Source organism: Ursus arctos, unplaced genomic scaffold, assembly GCF_023065955.2.
Source record: "Ursus arctos isolate Adak ecotype North America unplaced genomic scaffold, UrsArc2.0 scaffold_23, whole genome shotgun sequence".
Taxonomy (NCBI): Eukaryota; Metazoa; Chordata; class Mammalia; order Carnivora; family Ursidae; genus Ursus; species Ursus arctos.
Window position 1 is genome coordinate 4,807,361 of NW_026622908.1, and position 20,331 is coordinate 4,827,691.

At 43.4% G+C, this 20,331-nt stretch overlaps 1 protein-coding gene across 2 annotated transcripts in view; it reads left to right on the forward strand.

Moving 5' to 3' along the window:
• Nucleotides 1–20,331, forward strand: part of SPON1 (spondin 1) — a 253,714-nt gene that overhangs the window by 124,696 nt on the left and 108,687 nt on the right. For both annotated transcript variants that reach the window (XM_026486763.4, XM_057317497.1), the window contains exon 6: nucleotides 16,427–16,575. In XM_026486763.4, coding sequence (XP_026342548.2) covers nucleotides 16,427–16,575 — 149 coding nt within the window. The remainder of the gene's footprint in view (nucleotides 1–16,426; nucleotides 16,576–20,331) is intronic.

Below are 20,331 nucleotides of genomic sequence, written 5' to 3' on the forward strand. Positions count from 1 at the left end.
AGAGCCCTGGACACCCAGCAAGCAGCCAACCCTGGACACCCATCTATCAACCAACTTTCCTACATACACCTACTATGTGCAGGTCTTTAAAAAATAAGTCACCTCTTTATGTATTTCTAAAAGCATTGGAAGGGGGGCGCCTGGGTGGCGCAGTCATTAAGGGTCTGCCTTCGGCTCAGGGCGTGATCCCAGCATTCTGGGATCGACCCCCACATCAGGATCCTCTGCTAGGAGCCTGCTTCTTCCTCTCCCACTCCCCCTGCTTGTGTTCCCTCTCTCGCTAGCTGTCTCTGTCTGTCAAATAAATAAATAAAATCTTTAAAAAAATAATAAAAAATAAATAAAAGCATTGAAAGGAAAGCTAATACTCAAGGCAAAACTAAGAAAGTTCTGATATTACCAAAGCAGAAGACTTGACCGAGGTCACATGCCACAGGAGGGGGAGATCCAGGATTTCATTACATGAGCCTGGGTTAAAAGGCTAGTTCATCAACAGCATAAAATTTACTGAGATCTGACCAGCCTAATCTCTGGCCCCTCTGTAATTTGTTTTTTTGGCTCCACATCCATCTTATCTTCTCAGACACTGCTTACTGTGACCCCTGGGTCTTTGCATTGGCCATTTTGTCTGTTTGCAACATTCTGTCCAAACCCCACCCCTTTCTTTTGTTCTCAGCTTAGACCCCACTGCCTTGGAAAGACTTCCAATTCCCCAGGCTGGATTAGCAGCCCCTCTCTTTTCTGCTCCAGCCTTGTGGTTATCCTATCGTGACCCCTTCCATGCGGTGTTGCAATTGCCTGTTCACATGTTTGATTTCCCCTATGTCCTAAGACAGGGCAGGGCCCTTATCTGGTTTGGCTCAGAATCCCCAGGACCCAGGATTTAGAGCATAACACATGACCAGTGAGTATTTATTGAATTAAGAGGAACCAAGTTCTTTCTCTACTAAGCTGCCTCCCTGACAGGTCAAATCCCAAAATAAAGATACCAGCTTTGCAATTCCTGGCTAATGGCTGGCTCCATACAGGCTGAGCTCCTGCCCAGAGCACCTGACCTCTGATCCTTAAAACGTTCTGAGGCAAGCTTTGAACGCCCACCTCTACCTCTTATGAGCTCACAGCTCGTCCTTGTCATTTCCCTGTCACCATTCCCACTACATGAGAATTAAAATTTTCTTTCAAATACAATGCAGCCCAAGCCTAGGGTAGACCAGAGTGAGCCTTAAGAGACAAGGAAAGAAAGCTAACAGTGCTTCTACCTTCACGTTTTCCTTTTTAAAAGAGAACTTTGAATAGAAGCATACATACCTACATACAAAAAGGTGGGTACATCCTAAGCGTACAGCTCAGTTTTCCATTCATTTGAACACATGCATGTTAGCAACTCCAGAAGCCTCCTTTTGTCCCTCCCAGCGAGTGCTCCCCCACCAGGGGCAGCCACCATCTTGACTTCTACCATAGATTAAGTTTGCCTGTTTTTAAACTTTTTATAGTGGAATTTTATAGGATGGGCTCTTTTGTGTTTGGCTCCTTTTGTTCAGCTTTATAGTTTGTGAAATTCATCCATGTGACTGTGCATAATTTTGGTTTGTTCTTCTCATAACTGTATAATATTTCACTGCGTGAATATACTACATCTAATTCTTTCATCCTATAACGGATGGACATTTGGATAGTTTCCAACAAGGGGTTATTATGAATAGTGCTGTATAAACATTCACGTGCTTGTCTTCTGGTAAATATATGTACGCATTTCTGTTCTTTATATACTAGGAGTGGAATTGCTGGGTCATAACATATGCAGCCCAGCGTTAGTAGAGATTGCTAAACAGTTTTCCACAGCTAGAGAAATCTGATAATCTACATCCTTGCCAATACTTGACATTGTTGGTCTTTCATGTTAGCTACCTGGTATATGTGTAGGGATATCACATTGTGATTTTAATTTGAATTTCTTTGGTTTTGACTACTATGTTGTTATTGGTCATTTAGATAAATCTGAAGTGCCTGTTCAGTCTCTTGACCATTTTTTCTATGAGGTTGTCTGCCTTTTCCTTGTAGCAGTTCTTTTTATATTCTAGATATGAGTCCTTAGTCAATTACATGTAGTCCAGATATCTTCTATTCTGTGGTTTGCCTTTTCACTCTTCTGATGAACAGAAGGTTTTAATTTTAACATAATCCAAATTATCTTTTTTCTTCGTGGTTAGCCCTTTTTGTATCTCACTTAAGAAATCTTTGCTTCCCCCACAGTTGTAAAGACTTTGTTCTATATTCTCTTCTAAAAGTTTTATTGCTTCTACCCTCCATATCTAGGTGCTGAATTGATCTGTAATTGAAATTGTGTATGGTGTGAGATAGGGGTCAAGATATCTTTTTTTTTTTTTTTTGCACTAGAATCATTTATCGGGATGCCCATCCTTTCCCTGCTACATTAGTGTCACCTTTGTCATGTATGAAGTGACTATATATCTGTGGGTCTATTTCTGGACTCTGTATTCTGTCATAGACAGAATAGACTATTTGTCGATTTGTCTATCCTTCATATCTGGGAATGTTCTCTATTCTTCTTCAAGATTATTTTGACTATTCTTAGTCCTTTACATTTCTGCATAAATTTTAAAATCATGACTCAGTTTTCATTTAAAAAAACCCACTAGTATTTTTATGAGATTATGTTGAATTTATGAACAAATTAAGGGAGATTTGACAACTTCACATTATTGACTCTTCTAATCAACAAATATATTCTATCATTCCATTTATTTAGGTTTACTCTCAGTTTACTCAGTAATGTTTTATGGATTTTGATGGAGAAGAGGTCTTATTCGTTTTTCACTGGATTTATTCTTAGATACTATGTATTTTATACTATAGCAAGTAATAGCTTTTTAAAATTTGGGGGGTTTTTGTTACTAGTATATAGAAATGACATTGATTCTTGCATATTGACTTAGTATTCAGAGACCTTGCTAAATATACTTATTAATTCTATTGTTTATATATAAATTATTTTGGGTTTTGTTTTTAAAGATTTTATTTATTTATTTGAGAGAGAGCAAGAGAGAGCAAACACAAGCAGGGTGAGTGGCAGAAGGAGAAGCAGGCTCCCCTCTAAGCAGCCCAATGTGGGGCTCAATCCCGGGACTCTGGGATCATGACTTGCACCAAACGCAGACGCTTAACCGACTGAGCCACCCAAGCGCCCCTACATATAAATTATTTTGGAATTTTTACATACACCATTGTATCTTCTACTGACAATTCCCTTCCAGTCCTTACACCTTCTGTTTCTCTTTATTGCCTTATTTCACTGGCTAAAAGCTGATAATAGTGGGCATTCTTGCCTTGTTCCCAATCTTGTGGGGAAAGCTTTTACCATCTCATTTTAAGTATGATTTTTGCTATGGCTTTTTTGTAGATCTTTTTTATCCGGTAAGGAGAGTTCCATTCTATTCTTAATTTGCTGAGTATTTTTTTAAATCATGAATGGGTATTGAATGCAATCAAATACTTGTTCTGTATCTATGAAGATATACGTATAATTTTTCTTTTTTTCTGTCAATGTGATGAATTGTATTGATTGAATTTTGATTATTAAACCACACTTTTATTCTTGGAATAAACTCTACATGATTGTGATATGGTTTAACTGAATATAGGGTTTGTTAATATTTTGTTTGAGATTTCTGCATTTATGGTCGCGAAAGAGATTGGAGTTCTGTCTTCACTTTTCCCTTCAAGTTTGAGGTGGAATTTTTTACCCCAGCCTGACTCCCCTTTTATCCTATATATAGACTTGTTTCAGTAGGCTTTGCTTCTATTATTAGCTTAACAAACTTTCCCCTAGGACCTCTATCTTCTCTCACTGGCAGTGCAAAAACCTCCCCAAAGACAAAGCAATCACAAGCCAAATGCCAGTTCAACCACTCACTGACAATGTGTCCATTGACAAGTCACAGATCTTCTCGGAGCCTGTTTCTTCATCAATGAAATTGGATTAAAAAGTAGATTGGATAATAACATACAAAAGCACCTGGTTCAAGTATATGCTCAGTAATTCCTATTTCTCACTACTCTTCTATCTACTACGTAAAAACTTTCAAACACAGAAGAGCATCGGCTTACTTATTTATGGAGTTTAGCCAACAGTTAAGATTCAAACCTGCAGATGAACTAATGGGGATGGGAGAAGTCCATTCTTTTTGTTGAACTCTAAAACACAAAGCAGTTATTTACTGCTCCTGCTAAGTTTTTAAATACGACCTCCTAGATTTTTTTAATTAGATAAACACTGCTAGAATTTATCATCCAAAGTACTACAGCTCCTTCCCTGAGGCTTCAAACTCAGGTATTGATGGTGTATTAAACATTTGGAAGTTGTCCAGAAATATAGCCTCTCTCCCATATATAACAATATTTATGTAGAAAAGTCAGCTTGGAAGGACACTTTTAAATAAAGTTCCTCTTTCTAAAAATATAACTGCAGTGCTATTTGTCAGTACACAATAAACCTATAACCAGCCTCTAGAGTAGCAACAGGGATGGGAGTTTGGTGGTGCTCTGAGATCATGTTTTTTTTGTCTCTGAGATGAGAACAAAATAACTGGCTAGGTTTTAGAGATATCCAAATAAATCAGGAGTCAGAAGTTCAGAAAAATTGGGCTGGGAATACTGAGTTCAAAGAAGGCAGAAATTTATGAACATCAAGAGCCAATACTTCCATTGTTGTCTGGGGCATTGGACAGATACTACCCTACTTTTTCCCTGGCATCCCCACCCCAAGAGCTGATTCTGGTGACAGCCATGCATGACATCAGAATGACCTCCTAACTAAATCTGGACTTGACTTAGGCTTTCTACTCCATTGGAGTAGAAGGGACGTGGCCTTAAGTTTGACAGACCTGATGAGAATTTCAGCTCTGCCACTTACTTGCAGCTCAGTTACCTCATCCATAACATGGGGATGGTAACTGACCCATCTAACAGGACCATTGTGAGAATGGAAGGATGCTACCCAATGCCTATGAAGTGCCTGTTACAGGAAATGTGCTCAGTAAATGTTAGTGATTGTAATAATGATGATATCTATAGTGATAACAATCGCAAGAATTATGATGACAATAACAACAGAATCAACACCCATAGTTTTGGGTGGAGGGGTGCTGAAGGATCATTTGTATTCTCTAAGACTACTCTGCTTTCAGAAACAGGAAGAGTAGCCCCAGCTGGCTCTTGCCTAATCTTCCAACTATTATTTTATGGATCTCTGGGGCCATACACATGATCTTGGTTGAATGATCCATGTCCCCAAAAGCAGAGCCTAAGGAAAGGACTTTGGTGCAGGTAGTTTATGTAGAAGGTGAGCCAGGAAGCAGGAGTGAAGGGACTGGGGCAGAATGACAAGGGAAAAGGAAGAATCAACTTAAGAGTGTATTTTGAGGTCATTGGCATCAGTAGACCTCTGAAAAGTGTACAGAATGCTTTCTGGAATTGTCCAGCAGCACCCACCCCTCCATAGGCTAAGATTGTCTCCAGGAACACTCACTTCCCTGCACTCCAGGCGCTTGCTTGCTAGCCAAGTGGGCTTTCAAAGCTTCAGAGAAGGCCTTGAGGCAGTAAATGGAAAGAAGCACAGTACACTTAAGGTGAACACTCACTGATGGCATGAGTGTGTTCTCACACCTGCCACTGCTTCCCTATAAGCCTCCAGAAAACAGACCTGACTCCAGAAAATAGAACCTGAATGCTAACTAGAAGCTTGTGTCAGAGGCTCTGCTGCTTGCTTCTGGGAACTTCTGTCTGTTCACCTGACTCATTCTGCTGCTATTTTCCCACCACTTGCTCCACTCATCCAGTAGGCTTCTATACCCTCCCCCCAAAGCTGACTGCCACTGGGACCACCACTACAGCTAACCATACTACTTAGAAAATCCAGCTATCCTCTAAGACCTTGCTTTACCCTCATGAACAGACTCTGTGTATGCTCCACTTGGATCCCAATCTCTACCTTCCCTGGAGAAATGGAATATCAATATTAAAAGTAACCATTTATTGAATGTTTATTATGTACCAGGAACTGTACTATTGTTATATGGATTTCCTTCCGTGACACCCATTAAAAACCCTAGAAGGTAGGTACTATTGTTGTTACCATTTCACAGAAAAGAAAACTGAGTTTTAAAAAACTTAGGTTGCTTGTTCAAGGTCACACAGCTAGTAAATGTTAGAAACAGGAATGTAAGAATGACCTTAAACCAGTAGTCAATCTCCTTTTTCTTTTAAGATATTTGAAGTAAGGATAAACGGATACATATAACAGCATGCATGAATCTCAAATGTATTATGCTGAGTTAAAGAAGCCAGACTCAAAGGGCTACCTACTGTATGAGTTATTTATACTATATTCTAGGAAAGGCAAAACTATAGGGACCAAAAACAGACCAGAGGTTGCCAAGGGCCAGGGATGGAGGAATGGGGTTGACTGCAAAGAGGCACAAAGCAATCTTTTTTAGGTAGTAGAACTATTTTATACCCCGGTTGTGACTGGTTACGTGATTGCATGCACTTGTCAAAACTCACTAAATGATATATTTGAAAAGATGACTTTTATTGAATTTAAAATATGTTTTTATTTTTTAAAAGGGAAATAAAGCAGACAGTAATTTTCTCTTGATTGGCCCTGCAATTGTCCAACTGTGGGAATAGAGGTGAGCAAAAGTCAAAGTTTCAAAGACTGGGTGGCAAAAATGAGCTCAGGTGGGAGCCCAGTATCAGGTTGCAAGGATCTGAGAAAAGAATTCAAGGAGAGGAAGTAGAAACAGTGAGCTTAACTTTCTCAAAAAGCCTAGAGAGGTAGGAAAGACAAAAAATAGTCTGTGGGAAGAGAGCATTGACGGGAAAAACTTTTTCATTCAGCATGAGGAAATTTGAACCTCTTTACTTCAAGGGAGAAGCTCCTTAGTGAAAAAGAGATGAAAGGTGGAGCGTACACACGCATTTGCCGTCTCTAGCACTCTTCTCCTCTATGGAGATCTGAGTTTACATCTGTTTTCACTTCCCTTCACCCAGAAGTCCTTTAATATTTCATATACAGCAGGTATGCTGGTAATAAAGTCACTCAGCTTGCCTTTCTCAAAAAACTGTTTTAGTTGACCCTCATTTTTGAAGGATATTTTTACAGGATATAGAATTCAAGGTGGACAGTTTTTTATTTCTTTTAGAACTTTAGCGATGTCATTTCATTGTCTTCTGATTTATCTTGTTTTTGAAGCCGGCAGTCATTCTTATTTTTGTTTTTCTGATTGTAATGTGTCTTTTGGGCTCTGGCTGCTTCTAAGACTTTTTCCTCCTTCTTTAATCATCATTAATTGATTTTGATGTGCATAGATACAATTTTTTTTTTTTGTTTTTATTCTGTCTGCAGTTTATTGGGCTTCTTAGAGCCATAGATTGATATTTTTCATCAAGTTTTGGGCAATTTCAGGTGTTATTTCTTTAAATATCTTTATAACTCAATCTCTCTATCCTCTCCTTCCAGGATTCCATAACACTTATGTTAAACAACTTACTGTTGTTCCAAAGGTCACTGAGACTCCCATTCACTTTTTTTTATCCTTTTTCTCTGTGCTTCATTTCAAATTTCCATTACCCTTTCAGTTTATAGACCTTTTTCTTTGCCATATGCTAATACAGACATTATATTTTTGAGTTCTAGATTTTCCATTGGGTTTTTAAAAACAGCTTCTTTCTTGGGACACCTGGATGGCTCAGTGGGTTAAGAGTCCAACTCTTGATTTCAGCTCAGGTCATGATTTCAGGGTCATGAGATTAAGCCCCACATCTGACTCCACACTGGGCATGGAGCCTGCTTAAAATTCTCTCTCTCTCTCTCTCCCTCTTCCCCTCCCCTAACTCGTGCATGCACTCTTTCTCTCTCTCTCTCAAAAAAATATTTTTTCTTTCTCTGCTGAGAGTCCTCATCTGTTCACCCCATTATGTCCATCTCTTCCTCTTCCTCTAAGTCCTTGAACTTGATACTAGTGTTTTAAGGTTGTTATATAGTAATCCCAACCTACCCATCATTTCAGGAACTCTTTCTTTTGACTCTTTTTTTTCCCCATGTTATAGATCATATTTTCCTGCTTCTACACTTGTTAGTAATTTTTTATTGTATGATGGACATTGGTGAATAACTGAATTTATTATCTTCTTTTAAAGAGTATGGAGTTTTGATCTGGCAGATAATTTACTGGTATATCTGCTTGTTTTACTTTCAAGGCTTGTTTTCTAAGCTTTTTAAGGATAAGTCTAGACTAGCCCTTACTGTAGTGCTCAAGTTTTTTTCTCCTGAACTATGCCTTTTCCAGGGTCTCAGTTGAATGCTCAGGATGGTCAGCAAGGTCTCTCGAGCATGGGTGGTTGGAAGTCCTGCATCTTCAGCATTGTGTGGCTTCTGCAATCTCCATTTAGCTCTGAGCTCCCCCGTAGCTGTATTTCCCAAGCCTGTGGAGTTTTGTCATGGCACATGTGCAACTTGGTGTTCGGTCAAATACTTAGAGGGACTCCCATGCATGTTTCTGAAGTTCCTTCTCCCTGTAGCATCTTCCTCTCTGGTATTCTTACCAGCAGCCTCAAAGTCCTATCTTTACCTCCTCAGCTCAGTCAGATTGTCATGCTCTGTTGTGTTCCACCTTCCTGTACCACAAACCAGAAAATGTCCAGGACAAACATGGAACTCACCTCTTTTGTTACCCTTCTCTCGGGGGTCATAGTAGTTTGCCGTCTATTTTCTACCTTCTGAAAATTGGTGCTTCATACATTTTACCCAATTTTATCATCACTTACGTCGAGAGGGCTAGTCCAGAGCCATTTAGTCCATCAGAGTGAGAAGCGAAAGTTGTGTGAGCATTTATAAATTTGGAGTTTTTCTGTAGACAAAACAATCATATTTTCTTCTTTACCTCACATTGCCTTCAAGATAAAATAAAAACTTTTTATTAAGACATTCGTATCCTTTCTGATCTGACTGACTGACTGGCTTCATCATTGATCATTCCTTCTTTACAAATACTCTTTCTTTCTTTCTTCCTGGACCTACCTTATGGCTTTCTGTGTACTTCTGGCTCTCTCTTACGCTCTGCTTTTGCACATACTGGTTCTTCTACAAAAAATACCTTCCTCCTTCCCCCTAATTGCCTTGTTATCACCTGCTTATCCTTCAGAAGGTAGTTCAGCTGTCTTCTCTTCCAGGAAGCTCGCTCTAGTACAGTCTGGGTTGAATATCCCCCATTTGTGTTTTTATGTCACCCTGTGTTGTCTTTATGAAAACTGTATCATGTACACTCCCTTGTAATGACCTGTTGTGATCTGTCCTCCATATGCTTCACCCCACCTTCCAGACTGAATGTCTCAAGGACCAGGACCAAGTCTCATTCTGCTCAGTCTCCATGGCCTAGCCCAAATTTTGTCAAACTTTCTCTATAAAGGATCAGATAGCAAATATTTTAGGGTTTGCAGGCCAGGCAGTCTCTCTCATAACTACTTAACTCTGCCATTGTAGCAGGAAAGCAGCCATAAGTAATACGTAAATAACATGTGAGATATACAACCTTATTGGAAGAAAAAAAAACCAAGCAGTGGGCTCTGGCTTGTTGATTTCTAACCTAGCACATAGTATGCCTAGTAAACATTTATTTAGTGAATGAATTAATAGAATAGAATATTATTATCAGAAACCTCAGAGGAAATGCAAAAGAATACAATCAGTTCTGTAAGTGCAAGGGTTTCCCCTGGAATGGACAAGTCACACTTTTCTTAAGACCTGAAGTAAAGAAAAAAGGCTAGCTGAGTGAAGAAGGCAAAAAGATAGAAAGTTGAAGAATTTCTGGCCAAAATCTCAGATCTCCCCATGCAGGGTTTTTTCCAAGAGGCTGTCCTGGGATGGGATCCTGAAGACCTGAATAGCTTGGTCAGAGTGAGCTCATAAAGCAGCCAAGGGCAGGAAGAGCCAGAGGGCAAGTACAAGCTGTGTCCTGGGCAGCACCCAGGGGCAAACCCAGAGGAGCCAAGTTCTGTAGCCAAATCCAAAGCATCAAAACCCAGGCAGATCCTGGAAGTGAGCCTAGGGTGAGAACAGCAAAAGCAAGAGGGAAGTAAGATCCAAGACAACTTTTATGAATAGGGCTGGCAGGCCCATGGCATTTTTCTGCTGGTCCCTGGCCACATGGCCTCCTTGGTAAGTCTGTGGATGGGTTGACCTGGGTCTTCTCGGAAGAGCTAAGTGACAAGGTTATCCACTTAGACATGAAAGGAGGACAGGCAGCAGGACTTAGGGATTGGATACGCTTCAGTGCAGCGACCATAGTAGATCTGGAAGGACCTACCCAGCGCCAAAAACCAGGATTTGCTGAGATACAGTGGGTCAGGCTGAGGTTGGATAATGGGAGGTTGTAGCAATCTAAACACCAGGGTGACAGGATGTTCTCCAGTGAAGCGCTATGAATATTATGTCAAGGAAATGCGTGGGTGACTTTATGCGGGACTGAGATTGGATGGGGAATGCAGCCACTGGCAAAGGAGGCCAGCAAAGCTGGGCTGTCACTGAATACCTGCCATAGGCAGAACACTTCAGAGAATCCATCTACGTGCAGCACGCCTCCTTCCACACAACACAAAAAGCCAGACACGGTTCTTCTTTTCATCAGCAATGGCATTTTTGGCACCATTGTGAATTTAGGCATCACTGGTAACATAGCACCAGCAATGACAATAGAAAAGGTGTCAGAAGTGAGGTCACTGCACTTACATTCAGGACATCTCCCTGGATCATGCTTTTCAGACAAATGCACCTCGTTGCCCATCAGTATCTCAGATTCACACGTCTAATCATTTCTTCCTCCCAGCTTCCCACGTGCCTCTGTCGCATCTATGCCTCATAGAAACTATTGGGAATAAACTTCTAGACCCAGGTATGTATAGGCCACTAGAACACTGCTGGAACCAGAGAGAGGCATGCTAAACCAAAGAGCTTTGGCCTCACCTGAGAGCCAAAGAGGTTGGTGATAGTCTTGTTTCTCTCCCCCTGGGCCCAAGGCTGAAGCCCTAGTGTTTCACCAAGTACCTCAGCCATAGCCCCCCTGAACATCCCTTTAAGAAAGCCACAGCATGTACTTTGTCTCCTTCTCCCCAGGCCTCCCAATACCTGTGGCTTCTCCCTCTCCTTCCTCCCTTACTTCCTGGAGGATGCTGGGGCCCAGTGCTGCACTTCTCCATGTCCCAGCTAACTGAGTCTGCTGAGCCACCTCATTCTCAGGCCCCAGACCACTGAGTCCTCTTTAGAGGATTCCCTCCTGGTTTTTCTTTCAGCTTCAGGTCCTTGCATCTGACATTCTGTCATCTCTACCCACCAATTCTAAACCAAACTACCTGCTCAGATCTTTTTTGCTTCCCATGCCTTCCAGAAACTTGTCTGGATTTGCCCCATCCATCCTCTTCATATTTAATTTGACTGGCTAAGATTTATTAAGCCCACTTGGTGTTCAAGCCACTACTCATGACATCATGGACTTTAGCTTCAGAACACCACCAGGAGACTGGTCATGTCAAAATCCAGATGAAGAAACTGAGTTTGAGAGTAATTACTGACTTGTCCAGTCTAGAACTGAGCTTCAGAACTGAACCTAAAACACAAGATGGTCTGATTCAAACACCAGAGCTTTAACCACTTCCCCAAACTGCCTTCCGAAGTCTGTCCAATCTTCCCTCTTATTGGCTCATACCTCTGATCCTGTGTCTGCATTCCCTCTCCGCTGCCCTAAGTCAAACCCTACACAACTCACGCAGGGAGTGTTGATGGGTCTTCTCACCCTGGGCCTTCTCCCTTCCCACCACTGGGCATGGCCTGGAGGTGGTGTGGTGGAGACCATAGCTCTGGTCCCAGACAGACTTGACCTTGAATCCCAGTGTCCTCACTCATCGACTCTGTGATCTTGGGTTAACTCACTTAACCTCTCTGAGTCTGGGTTTCCTCATGTGAAAAATGGGAATTCTGATAACCTCTGTGTCAGAGGAGGTTCTTTATCTGAGTGTTTAATGCAATAATGTAGGTCAGTCCTTGGCACAGTGCCTGGCACTTACTAAAGGCTCAATGCATGTTAACTATTGTCATTATCATTCTTCCCAGAAGGAAACTTCCATCATATTTCCCCCTCTTATGGTGGGCATTCCGTACTCTCCTCAACCCAGTCCCAACTTTCTTTTTCATCTTTTCTTTTTGCCTTCCATCCCTCCAATCCACCAAACAGTATCCTCTCCTTCTTGACCTCTCAGTGTGATGTAGGGAAGAGAGCATGTACTCTGGGGTCAGGTAGACCTGGGTTTGAACCCTAGTTTTGACCCTTGCTAGCTCCGTGAGCTTTGGCAGCCTCCTTAACATCTCTGGGTCTCAGTTTTCTTATCTATAAAATGAGAATGAGAGTGTAGTGAGGGTTACCCCTAGGAAAGCATTACACCTAACACCTAATAGGTGTTTAATCTATGTCATCACTGGAATTCCTGCTTGTCCTGTCCTGCCAGTCCTCCCATGGGAGCCCCCTTCCACTGGGAAAGTTTCCTTGCTCCTCCATCATATTTGGACTTCTCTTGTGGATTCCCATTATGCTTTCCATCCATAATAATATTGAGAACTTGGCGTTATACAGTTCTTTAAAGTTTCCTAGTTCTTTCCAAAACCAGCCCAAATAATTTGCACAACTCTGAGCAATAGTCCAACTAGTAATTACTATCCCTATTTTTTTAAATATCTTTTTTTATTTTTTTAAAGATTTTATTTATTTATTTGACAGAGATAGAGACAGCCAGCGAGAGAGGGAACACAAGCAGGGGGAGTGGGAGAGGAAGAAACAGGCTCATAGTGGAAGAGCCTGATGTGGGGCTCGATCCCATAACGCCGGGATCACGCCCTGAGCCAAAGGCAGACGCTTAACCACTGTGCCACCCAGGCGCCCCTACTATCCCTATTTTTAAAAGGTAAACTGAGGCTCTGATTCATGGTCATGCAGAGAGGCCTGGGGTCCAGTTCTTCTGCCTCTTGGTCGTCAGTGCTTCTCTCCCTGTACTGTTCTGCACCCGAGTGACTGCCACTCACCTGAAGTCATCGACCCTTCTAATGTTTCAGGTCATTCTCCATGGACTCCTGCCTTGTCCTCCCAGGCAGGATAGAATCTGGTCCCTCCCCCTAGCCTAGTGCCTGTCAGATACCTATTATGTGGTTGATGTCATTCAGTGGGTTGAAATTTGAATTAATGTGGTAATTTGCAAGACCAGTGTAAGAAATTAACAACTAAATTGATCAGAAAGTTGGACCGGTACAATGACATTTTATTCAAGTGTAAGAAACCACAAAGACAAATTCCACTCTTAAGGCACCTGCTTCTCTGCACTCATGACTTTGGACTTTGATTCTTGGGATTTGGGGACTTTGGAGTTAGCTGCTCCATTCCCTCTGCTCTGTGTTCTTGTTTCTCTAATATCCCTGCCCATGCTGGATTGTAAGTAATCTGCTAAGCCATCTGTTTCCCCGCCCCCAGACCGTGAGTCCCTCCAGGACAAGCACCTATCCAACTCCTGTCAGTGGCCAGGACCTGCCACTGTGCTTGGCAAACAGTAAATGGAAGCTGAATGAATAAATCAGGAAGACCCATCTGGGTCCATCCCCTCCTCTCCCTATGATTGTGCTCGTTCCTAGTCTCTTCTCTTATTCCACAGTACATAGATATCTTATCTCCCATACTGAATAAAAGGCAGGTTTCATGTTTTACTCATTTTTTAGCCTCCCTAACAACCAGGAAAGGAGGAAACTATAATTATTGAGTGTCTATTGTGTGCCAGTAGTGATTTCACATATATTATCTCATGTTTTAAAAATTGAATTTAATTCTTATAATAGGTCAGTAAGATAGGCATTATCATTCTTGAATTACAGAGGAGGGAGCTGAGACTCAGGAAAATAAAATCATTGGAATTTGACCAAGTTGACCTAGCTAGAAAGTGGCAACGCTACCATTTGAATCCCTGTCTGCCAGCCGTTAAGACCAGTGCCTTTCTTTGTTGGTGGTGGTGGTGTTTGTTTTTAATAGCATGCAGGTGAGCTGAGTGTGTTAGCCCAGTAGGTGTCAGGAACTCTGCTGAGCTGAGACTTGAATTTAATCACATTGAATCAAATCTGTGCAAGCCGCTCCCAAGTGCTTCGAGCACATATACTGCCTACCTTCCCTTTTGATTTGATGAAATCCTTTTGAAAACATGCACTGAGCACTCACAGTGCATCAGACACACTGCTGGGCACTGGGAACACGGAGCTGAAGACAGGTCTCCTCAGGGACAGTCTGGTGGGGAAACAGACCTGTAGCAGTGATCAGACATGTTATCTGTGCTGTGGGGAGACAGAAGACAAGACTATGTCAGTCTGGGGGGACCTTGGGGACTTCTGGGTAAATCATGAAGGAGGGATGAGAGTTGGCCAAGCCAGGCAGGAAGAGAGCCATGGGGAACAGCATATGCTAAGCCCCAGAGGTACAGAATTGCAGGTAGGATAGGTCTGGGAAAAGGGGACACTTCGGTGGAACAAGGCAGAGGAAGCAAGAGATGCTGAAGCTGGTCTCCCTGGGTTCACAGCATGAACCAAAGGTCACAAGTGGCTCCCAGCCATTGCCCCAACATAAGCAGTGCTCCTGGCTTAGATGACAGCTAGGACAGTCTCCTCACTCAGGAAGTGAGCTACAGAAAGAGCTGGCAGCATATCCGTCTGTCTTCTCTAGGGAACTGATGGATGAACACAATGTTTGCATTTCCCCGATGTGGAGGAAATAATGAGCAAGCGATTGGGCAGGCTGATGTAGTGATGTCATCTGCCTGGCTGGGGAGAGGGGGTTTGCCTGACCTCAGCAGGCTGGAGGGGGGCTTGGTGCCCAAGTTCTCAGTGTGCCCCTGCAGCAGAAGGCTCTGGGGTAGCAGAGAGCTGATGTAAATAGGATCAGGCCCCATTCAGAATGGTCTTCTTCCGTGGTGGGGTGGAGCAGAGAGTTCTGTCACCTCGGGCCATAGGGTGGTAAGCCACACGTGTCACTTGTGTCCACCCAGTTCCAGTTTTCCTCTTCACTGAGGAAAATGCCTGAAAATGTTCTTTAATTCAGGGCTTTATTAGTCAACCAAGAATGGCTGAGAGCTGAACTTATGATGAATTGTATGTTACTTAGCCAGTAATTAATACATACCTGTGTATTATATATACTATATATGTATATTGTGTGTATATATTATGTATATATATGTATCATATATGTATATATTTATGTATAATTATTGTATTATATGTGTGTGTATGTGTACATCAACACTCATCACATGCAGAAACAAACCAGTGCAGTGCTGATGTTGACTCTCCAACCCTCTCCTTCCTCCCCCTAGCACTTCGAAAACCCCTCAGTCAGTTTTGTCTTGGTCCTGTCCAGATCTTGTTCTGTTCTCCCTGGTGTCACCCACTGGTTCCCTCCTGCATCCCGGGTGGGCCCCCTCTCCCATGAGCCTCAGCAGACCACTGCAGACCAGTCCCTCCCACATATCCTGACTGCCCGCCCCGTCCTCTCACACGGCTAGCTCACCTGCCCCTCATCCCGGAAGGCACAGGAAAGCCAGCTCAAAGTCAACCATGCTCATTTCTGAGAATTGCCCAACCCTACTCCCTAGTCACTTCCTCTACCCTTAGCTCCATGCTCTCCCACTATAGCTCTACACCCCCATTTTGCTCCCTCTAATACATTCTTCACACTGCTGCCTGGATGACTAATCTAAAATTCAGATGCAATCATGCCATTCCCCTGCTCAGGACCCTTCAGTGGATCCAGACACTTTCAAATGACATCCGAACTCCTGAAGCATTGAGAGCAGAGCCACCCATGAGCAGGCTCCTTCCTACCTCCCTGGCATTGCTTTCTACCTCTCCCCTGACAGTTGGTGACACAGCAATGGTAAATTACTTATGGCTCCCCAAACACACAATGTTATTTAATGCTTCTGAGTCTGCCAGAAATAGCCTCTCCTCTCCATTCTGTCTTACAAATCTGATCCGCCTTTCAAAGCCTCGCAGTTGTCCCCTTCTCTGAAACCCTCCCAGACAGAAGTCATCATTCTGGGCTGCCTCTGTGTCTCGCTCCGGCATCTGTTGTCCTGTCTGCATAGTCCCAAGACCTTCTCTCTTCCAGGGATGGTCTTACTCATCTCTGAATAGCACAGGGCCCAACACAGAGTAGGTGCTTAGCCAGCGCTGGTTGAATGATTGTCAAATTACAGTTTCTTCCCAGCATTTAAGGGGCTCGTGTTTTCGCCACAGCTGCACTGATCCCTGCATCTTGATTGGCTTTCCCAGGTCGGGCCAATCACTGGTCTGCAATCATTGGTGGATCCCACTCCAAGAATTACGTGCTGTGGGAGTATGGAGGATATGCGAGTGAAGGTGTCAAACAAGTTGCAGAATTGGGCTCCCCCGTGAAAATGGAGGAAGAAATTCGGCAACAGGTAAGAAAAACAATCACAGAATGACCAAAAACCATGAACACAGTCTAAGCATCCCTTAGATTTCTTTTTTGGGGGCTTGAAGTTTATAGTATGCGATGTGCTGGAAGGTGGGTGCCCTAGGAAGCAAATCTATTTGCTGAGTTTGGGATGAGGGGGTTTCTGTCAAGTTCAGGACAGAGGCACACAGGTCCCTCTTGTTGTCTCAGATTTTCCCTGACCGGATTTGCATTTTCTCCAGTTTATGCTGACAGCCACTGCTGCGGCCGCATGGGTGGGGTGCCATGTCTCTGGTCTCCTGAGACTCGATGTAGTGGCTTTCGGTTTTCTTGCTATGATCCTTGAGAGGGTCAGGAGAGTGACACCAGAGTTGCCCAAACCAAAATCACCATTTCAAAATCACCATGAAAATAAACTGTTTATTAGCACATGCTTTTTATAATCATGCCTTGAGGTGTTGGACAAATTCATCGGTCATTAGTCATAATAGTTATAGACTGAAGCATCTTCTATGCACCCCATACATACCGTGTTACGTGGGCCCAGGAGCTGTGTCATTATCTAGGTCCCCACTCGTCCCGTGGAGGGGTGAGGGAAAAATGGCCCGTCGTTCTTTCTGATTTGTTTGACTGACAGTGCGATATCATCCCTCATCCAAAGCACTAGGAAGAGGCCGAGGAGGGATCTGGGAAGAAGAGCTGCAGTTTTTCTATGGCCATTCACAGCTGTACTGGGGAGAGGTGATGGGCCAGCTTTGGCTACCGCCGCCCATGGAAGCCCTTCAGGCCTGAGAGAGCTCAGGGGGCAGCCAGGGCTCACTGCCCACAAGCGCTCAGGAGGGAGTTAGGAAGGAGCAAACCATGCTTGGGCAGTGGACATTTCACAGCACAGGTCACTGCGAGGCTGTCCCACATCCGAGACCGCAGGAAGCCCTGGAGACATGGGGCCTGCGTGTCGTGATGCATATGTGCCCAGAAGTCTGAGATGCACAGGCGGGCAAGCACCGCTGAGGTCCCCTGTGCTTCCCTTTGAAGGCTCCCATCGGGACTCCGGGCTGCCCACAAACCTTAAACTGAAGGCAGTAAAGGTCACCCTGACTCCTATAATCCCCTGAGGAATCCTTTTGGGCCAGAGTCCAGAAATGCCCAGGAATTAGCTTATGTTTCTTATTAATTTGATTTAAAGCCTTTTCTACATTCTTGGGGGAAAACGTTTAGCCAGGTGTTTTTAGATTGCATGCTTTTCATCACAAGGGTGTCCAACCAACTGGTTAGTGTGTCTCTGACTCCGGCTGGCAGGCCTCGTGACTGACTCGTGCATTCAGGCTACAACACTGCACAGCCATCTGGGAAGCCATGGAAGGCTCCAGCTTGGTCCTGCTCTGTCCAGCCTGTCATGGGGGAGGATCCTTTGTCCACATTCCGGGGTGTTACATTGGCTTATCGAGTCCCATTATGTGGTATGGTAAAAAAAAAAAATTGTTACAGATAATAATTGAAATACTAAAGTTTGCAAATAAATTAGGTCAAGGTTAAGGGCAGCTTCATCTTAATGCCAGTCTCCTTCATTGTCTGTCCGGAGAGATTTCTGGAGAGAAGAGAAACACGTATGAGTCATGAGAAACTGGGACCAGTTGTGCCAAAAAACATTATTTATCATGTGTCATAGCAGCACAAAGGTTGGAAGCTGATGGGTGGGACCCCCAGCCTTAGAGTGTCCCTCTTAGGAAAACATTTTTTGCTTGGCGTGTTCCTAACCAGCACCCATGGGGTTAGCTTCTGCGACACACATTCTGCCTATCCCAACTGGCTAGTGTTCCTGACATTCAATCATAATAATAAGTTTAATTATGAGTACTGCACATGGGAGTTAAAATTCCACTGAGCCTATCTCAGGGTGTGTCACTGTCTTTCAGGCCCCCTGGTGCTGGATATCTACTTTTAACTCTCACATCTAGTCTGAGAAGACAATAGTATTATCCCTGTTTTACAAATAAGGAAACTGAGGCACAGTCCATAGCTAGAGAATACTAGAACTTGAAACCAAATCTGCCTCGCTCCATTTGTACACAGTCACACATACATCATTTGCTGGGCCTTGTGCAAAGTGGGGTCCCTTATTCAAGACTTAAGAATTGTAAGGTGGTGATGCTGTGAATTTCACAGCATGGGGCCCTGGGAGGCTGCTGGGCACACACCCATGAAGCCAGCCCTGCGCATCTACTTCCCTGCCCCCACAGCTGCCCCACAAAGAAACTCCTCTCACCAGCCTCTGAAACAATCCCTGTTTCCAGAGCTCCACTAGCAGTGCTTCAAGCCCCCAGTCCCTTGGAAAGTCAGTCAGATAGAGTGATTTCCAGATCCGTCCACTTCCAGACATTTTAGAGTTCTCAATATTGTTCCCTGCAAACACATAATTTATTATATTTTTCTGTAAGTCAGGTAAGGAACAACATAAAAAGCAGCAAGAATATGAATCCTCCTAAAAAATAAAAGTGTCCTCTGAATAACTGGGAACTTGTTTGAACACATCTACAAACTAACACAGGGTTCTCAGCCTTTAATGCTTTATATCCTACCAATCTCTCTATCAAAGAACCTGAGTCCAACCAGGATGGGGGGGGGAGCCCTCTGTTCCCAAGAAAGACATTTAGATGCTCACTAGCATTCTCTTATTATAGACTTATCGCTCACTTGCAAGTTTCAAGGGCATTAACAATCACAGTAGATATTGTTGGAGGTAAATCTTATGCTAATGGCTTTCAAACACAAATGAACAAAAATAATAATCCCATTAGTAGTGGAAAATTGTAATAATATTATTGAGTATAAATTTTACTGTTACTATAACTACAAAATAACCAAGAAAATTAATGAAAAATCACAGTAGCATTATTGCCAAAACACGGGTGGTCAGAAAGAGTGGGGGAAAGGCACAATGCACACTTCTTAGCAGAGAGACAGAGTGTCCTGGTGGTGAGTGGGGACCATGGATTAGAACCACTGAGCTCAGGCTAGACTGACAAGTCACAAATAGGCAACCCAAGGTGGGTGGAGGCAGTAGGGAATGGTGGATCACACTTGTAGGTAGAGCCGGGAACTAACAGTGAGCTGGTGTATACTCACTGTTATGGAAACATTGTACTGAGTCCATTTCCACGTTATCAAGCACACACTTATGCCATGTGTACTACGTGTCTGGTTCTCTGCCAGACGTGGCCCCAAGATGGTGCCCCATTCACCATGTTAGTCATGCTAGAAACCTACGTATCATCCTTGATTCTCTCCCCTGCCCCAACGCTCGCCTTCTGTCCTAAATTTATCCAGTTCACTCCCTCACCCCATCCTCATCTCAGGCACTGGTTTCCTGATCTCCCTGCCTCCCATCCTCTTCCTTTTATCCCCACTGCTCCAGAGCCATTTCAATAAAACACAAATCCGATTATGCCGTTCCCCCCAACTAAGATGTCCTCACTGACCCTAAGATCAAGTTCAAACTCCTTATCGTAGCTTGAAACCCCTCCATGATCCAGTCTTGTCTCTCCTCTCCCATCTTATTTCTTGCTGCAGCTCTAAGCTCTGCCCAACCAGAACCACGTTCAGTCTCCCCAAAGAGCCATGTCCTTCTTGCATCTGAGTCTTCCTCAGCCTGGAACATCTTCCAGCTCCCCTTCACCTGGTGAACTCCTAAATATCCTTCCAGCCTCAGCTGAAATGTTGCTTCTTCCTGGAAGCCTTCTCTAATTCTGTACAAAATGGG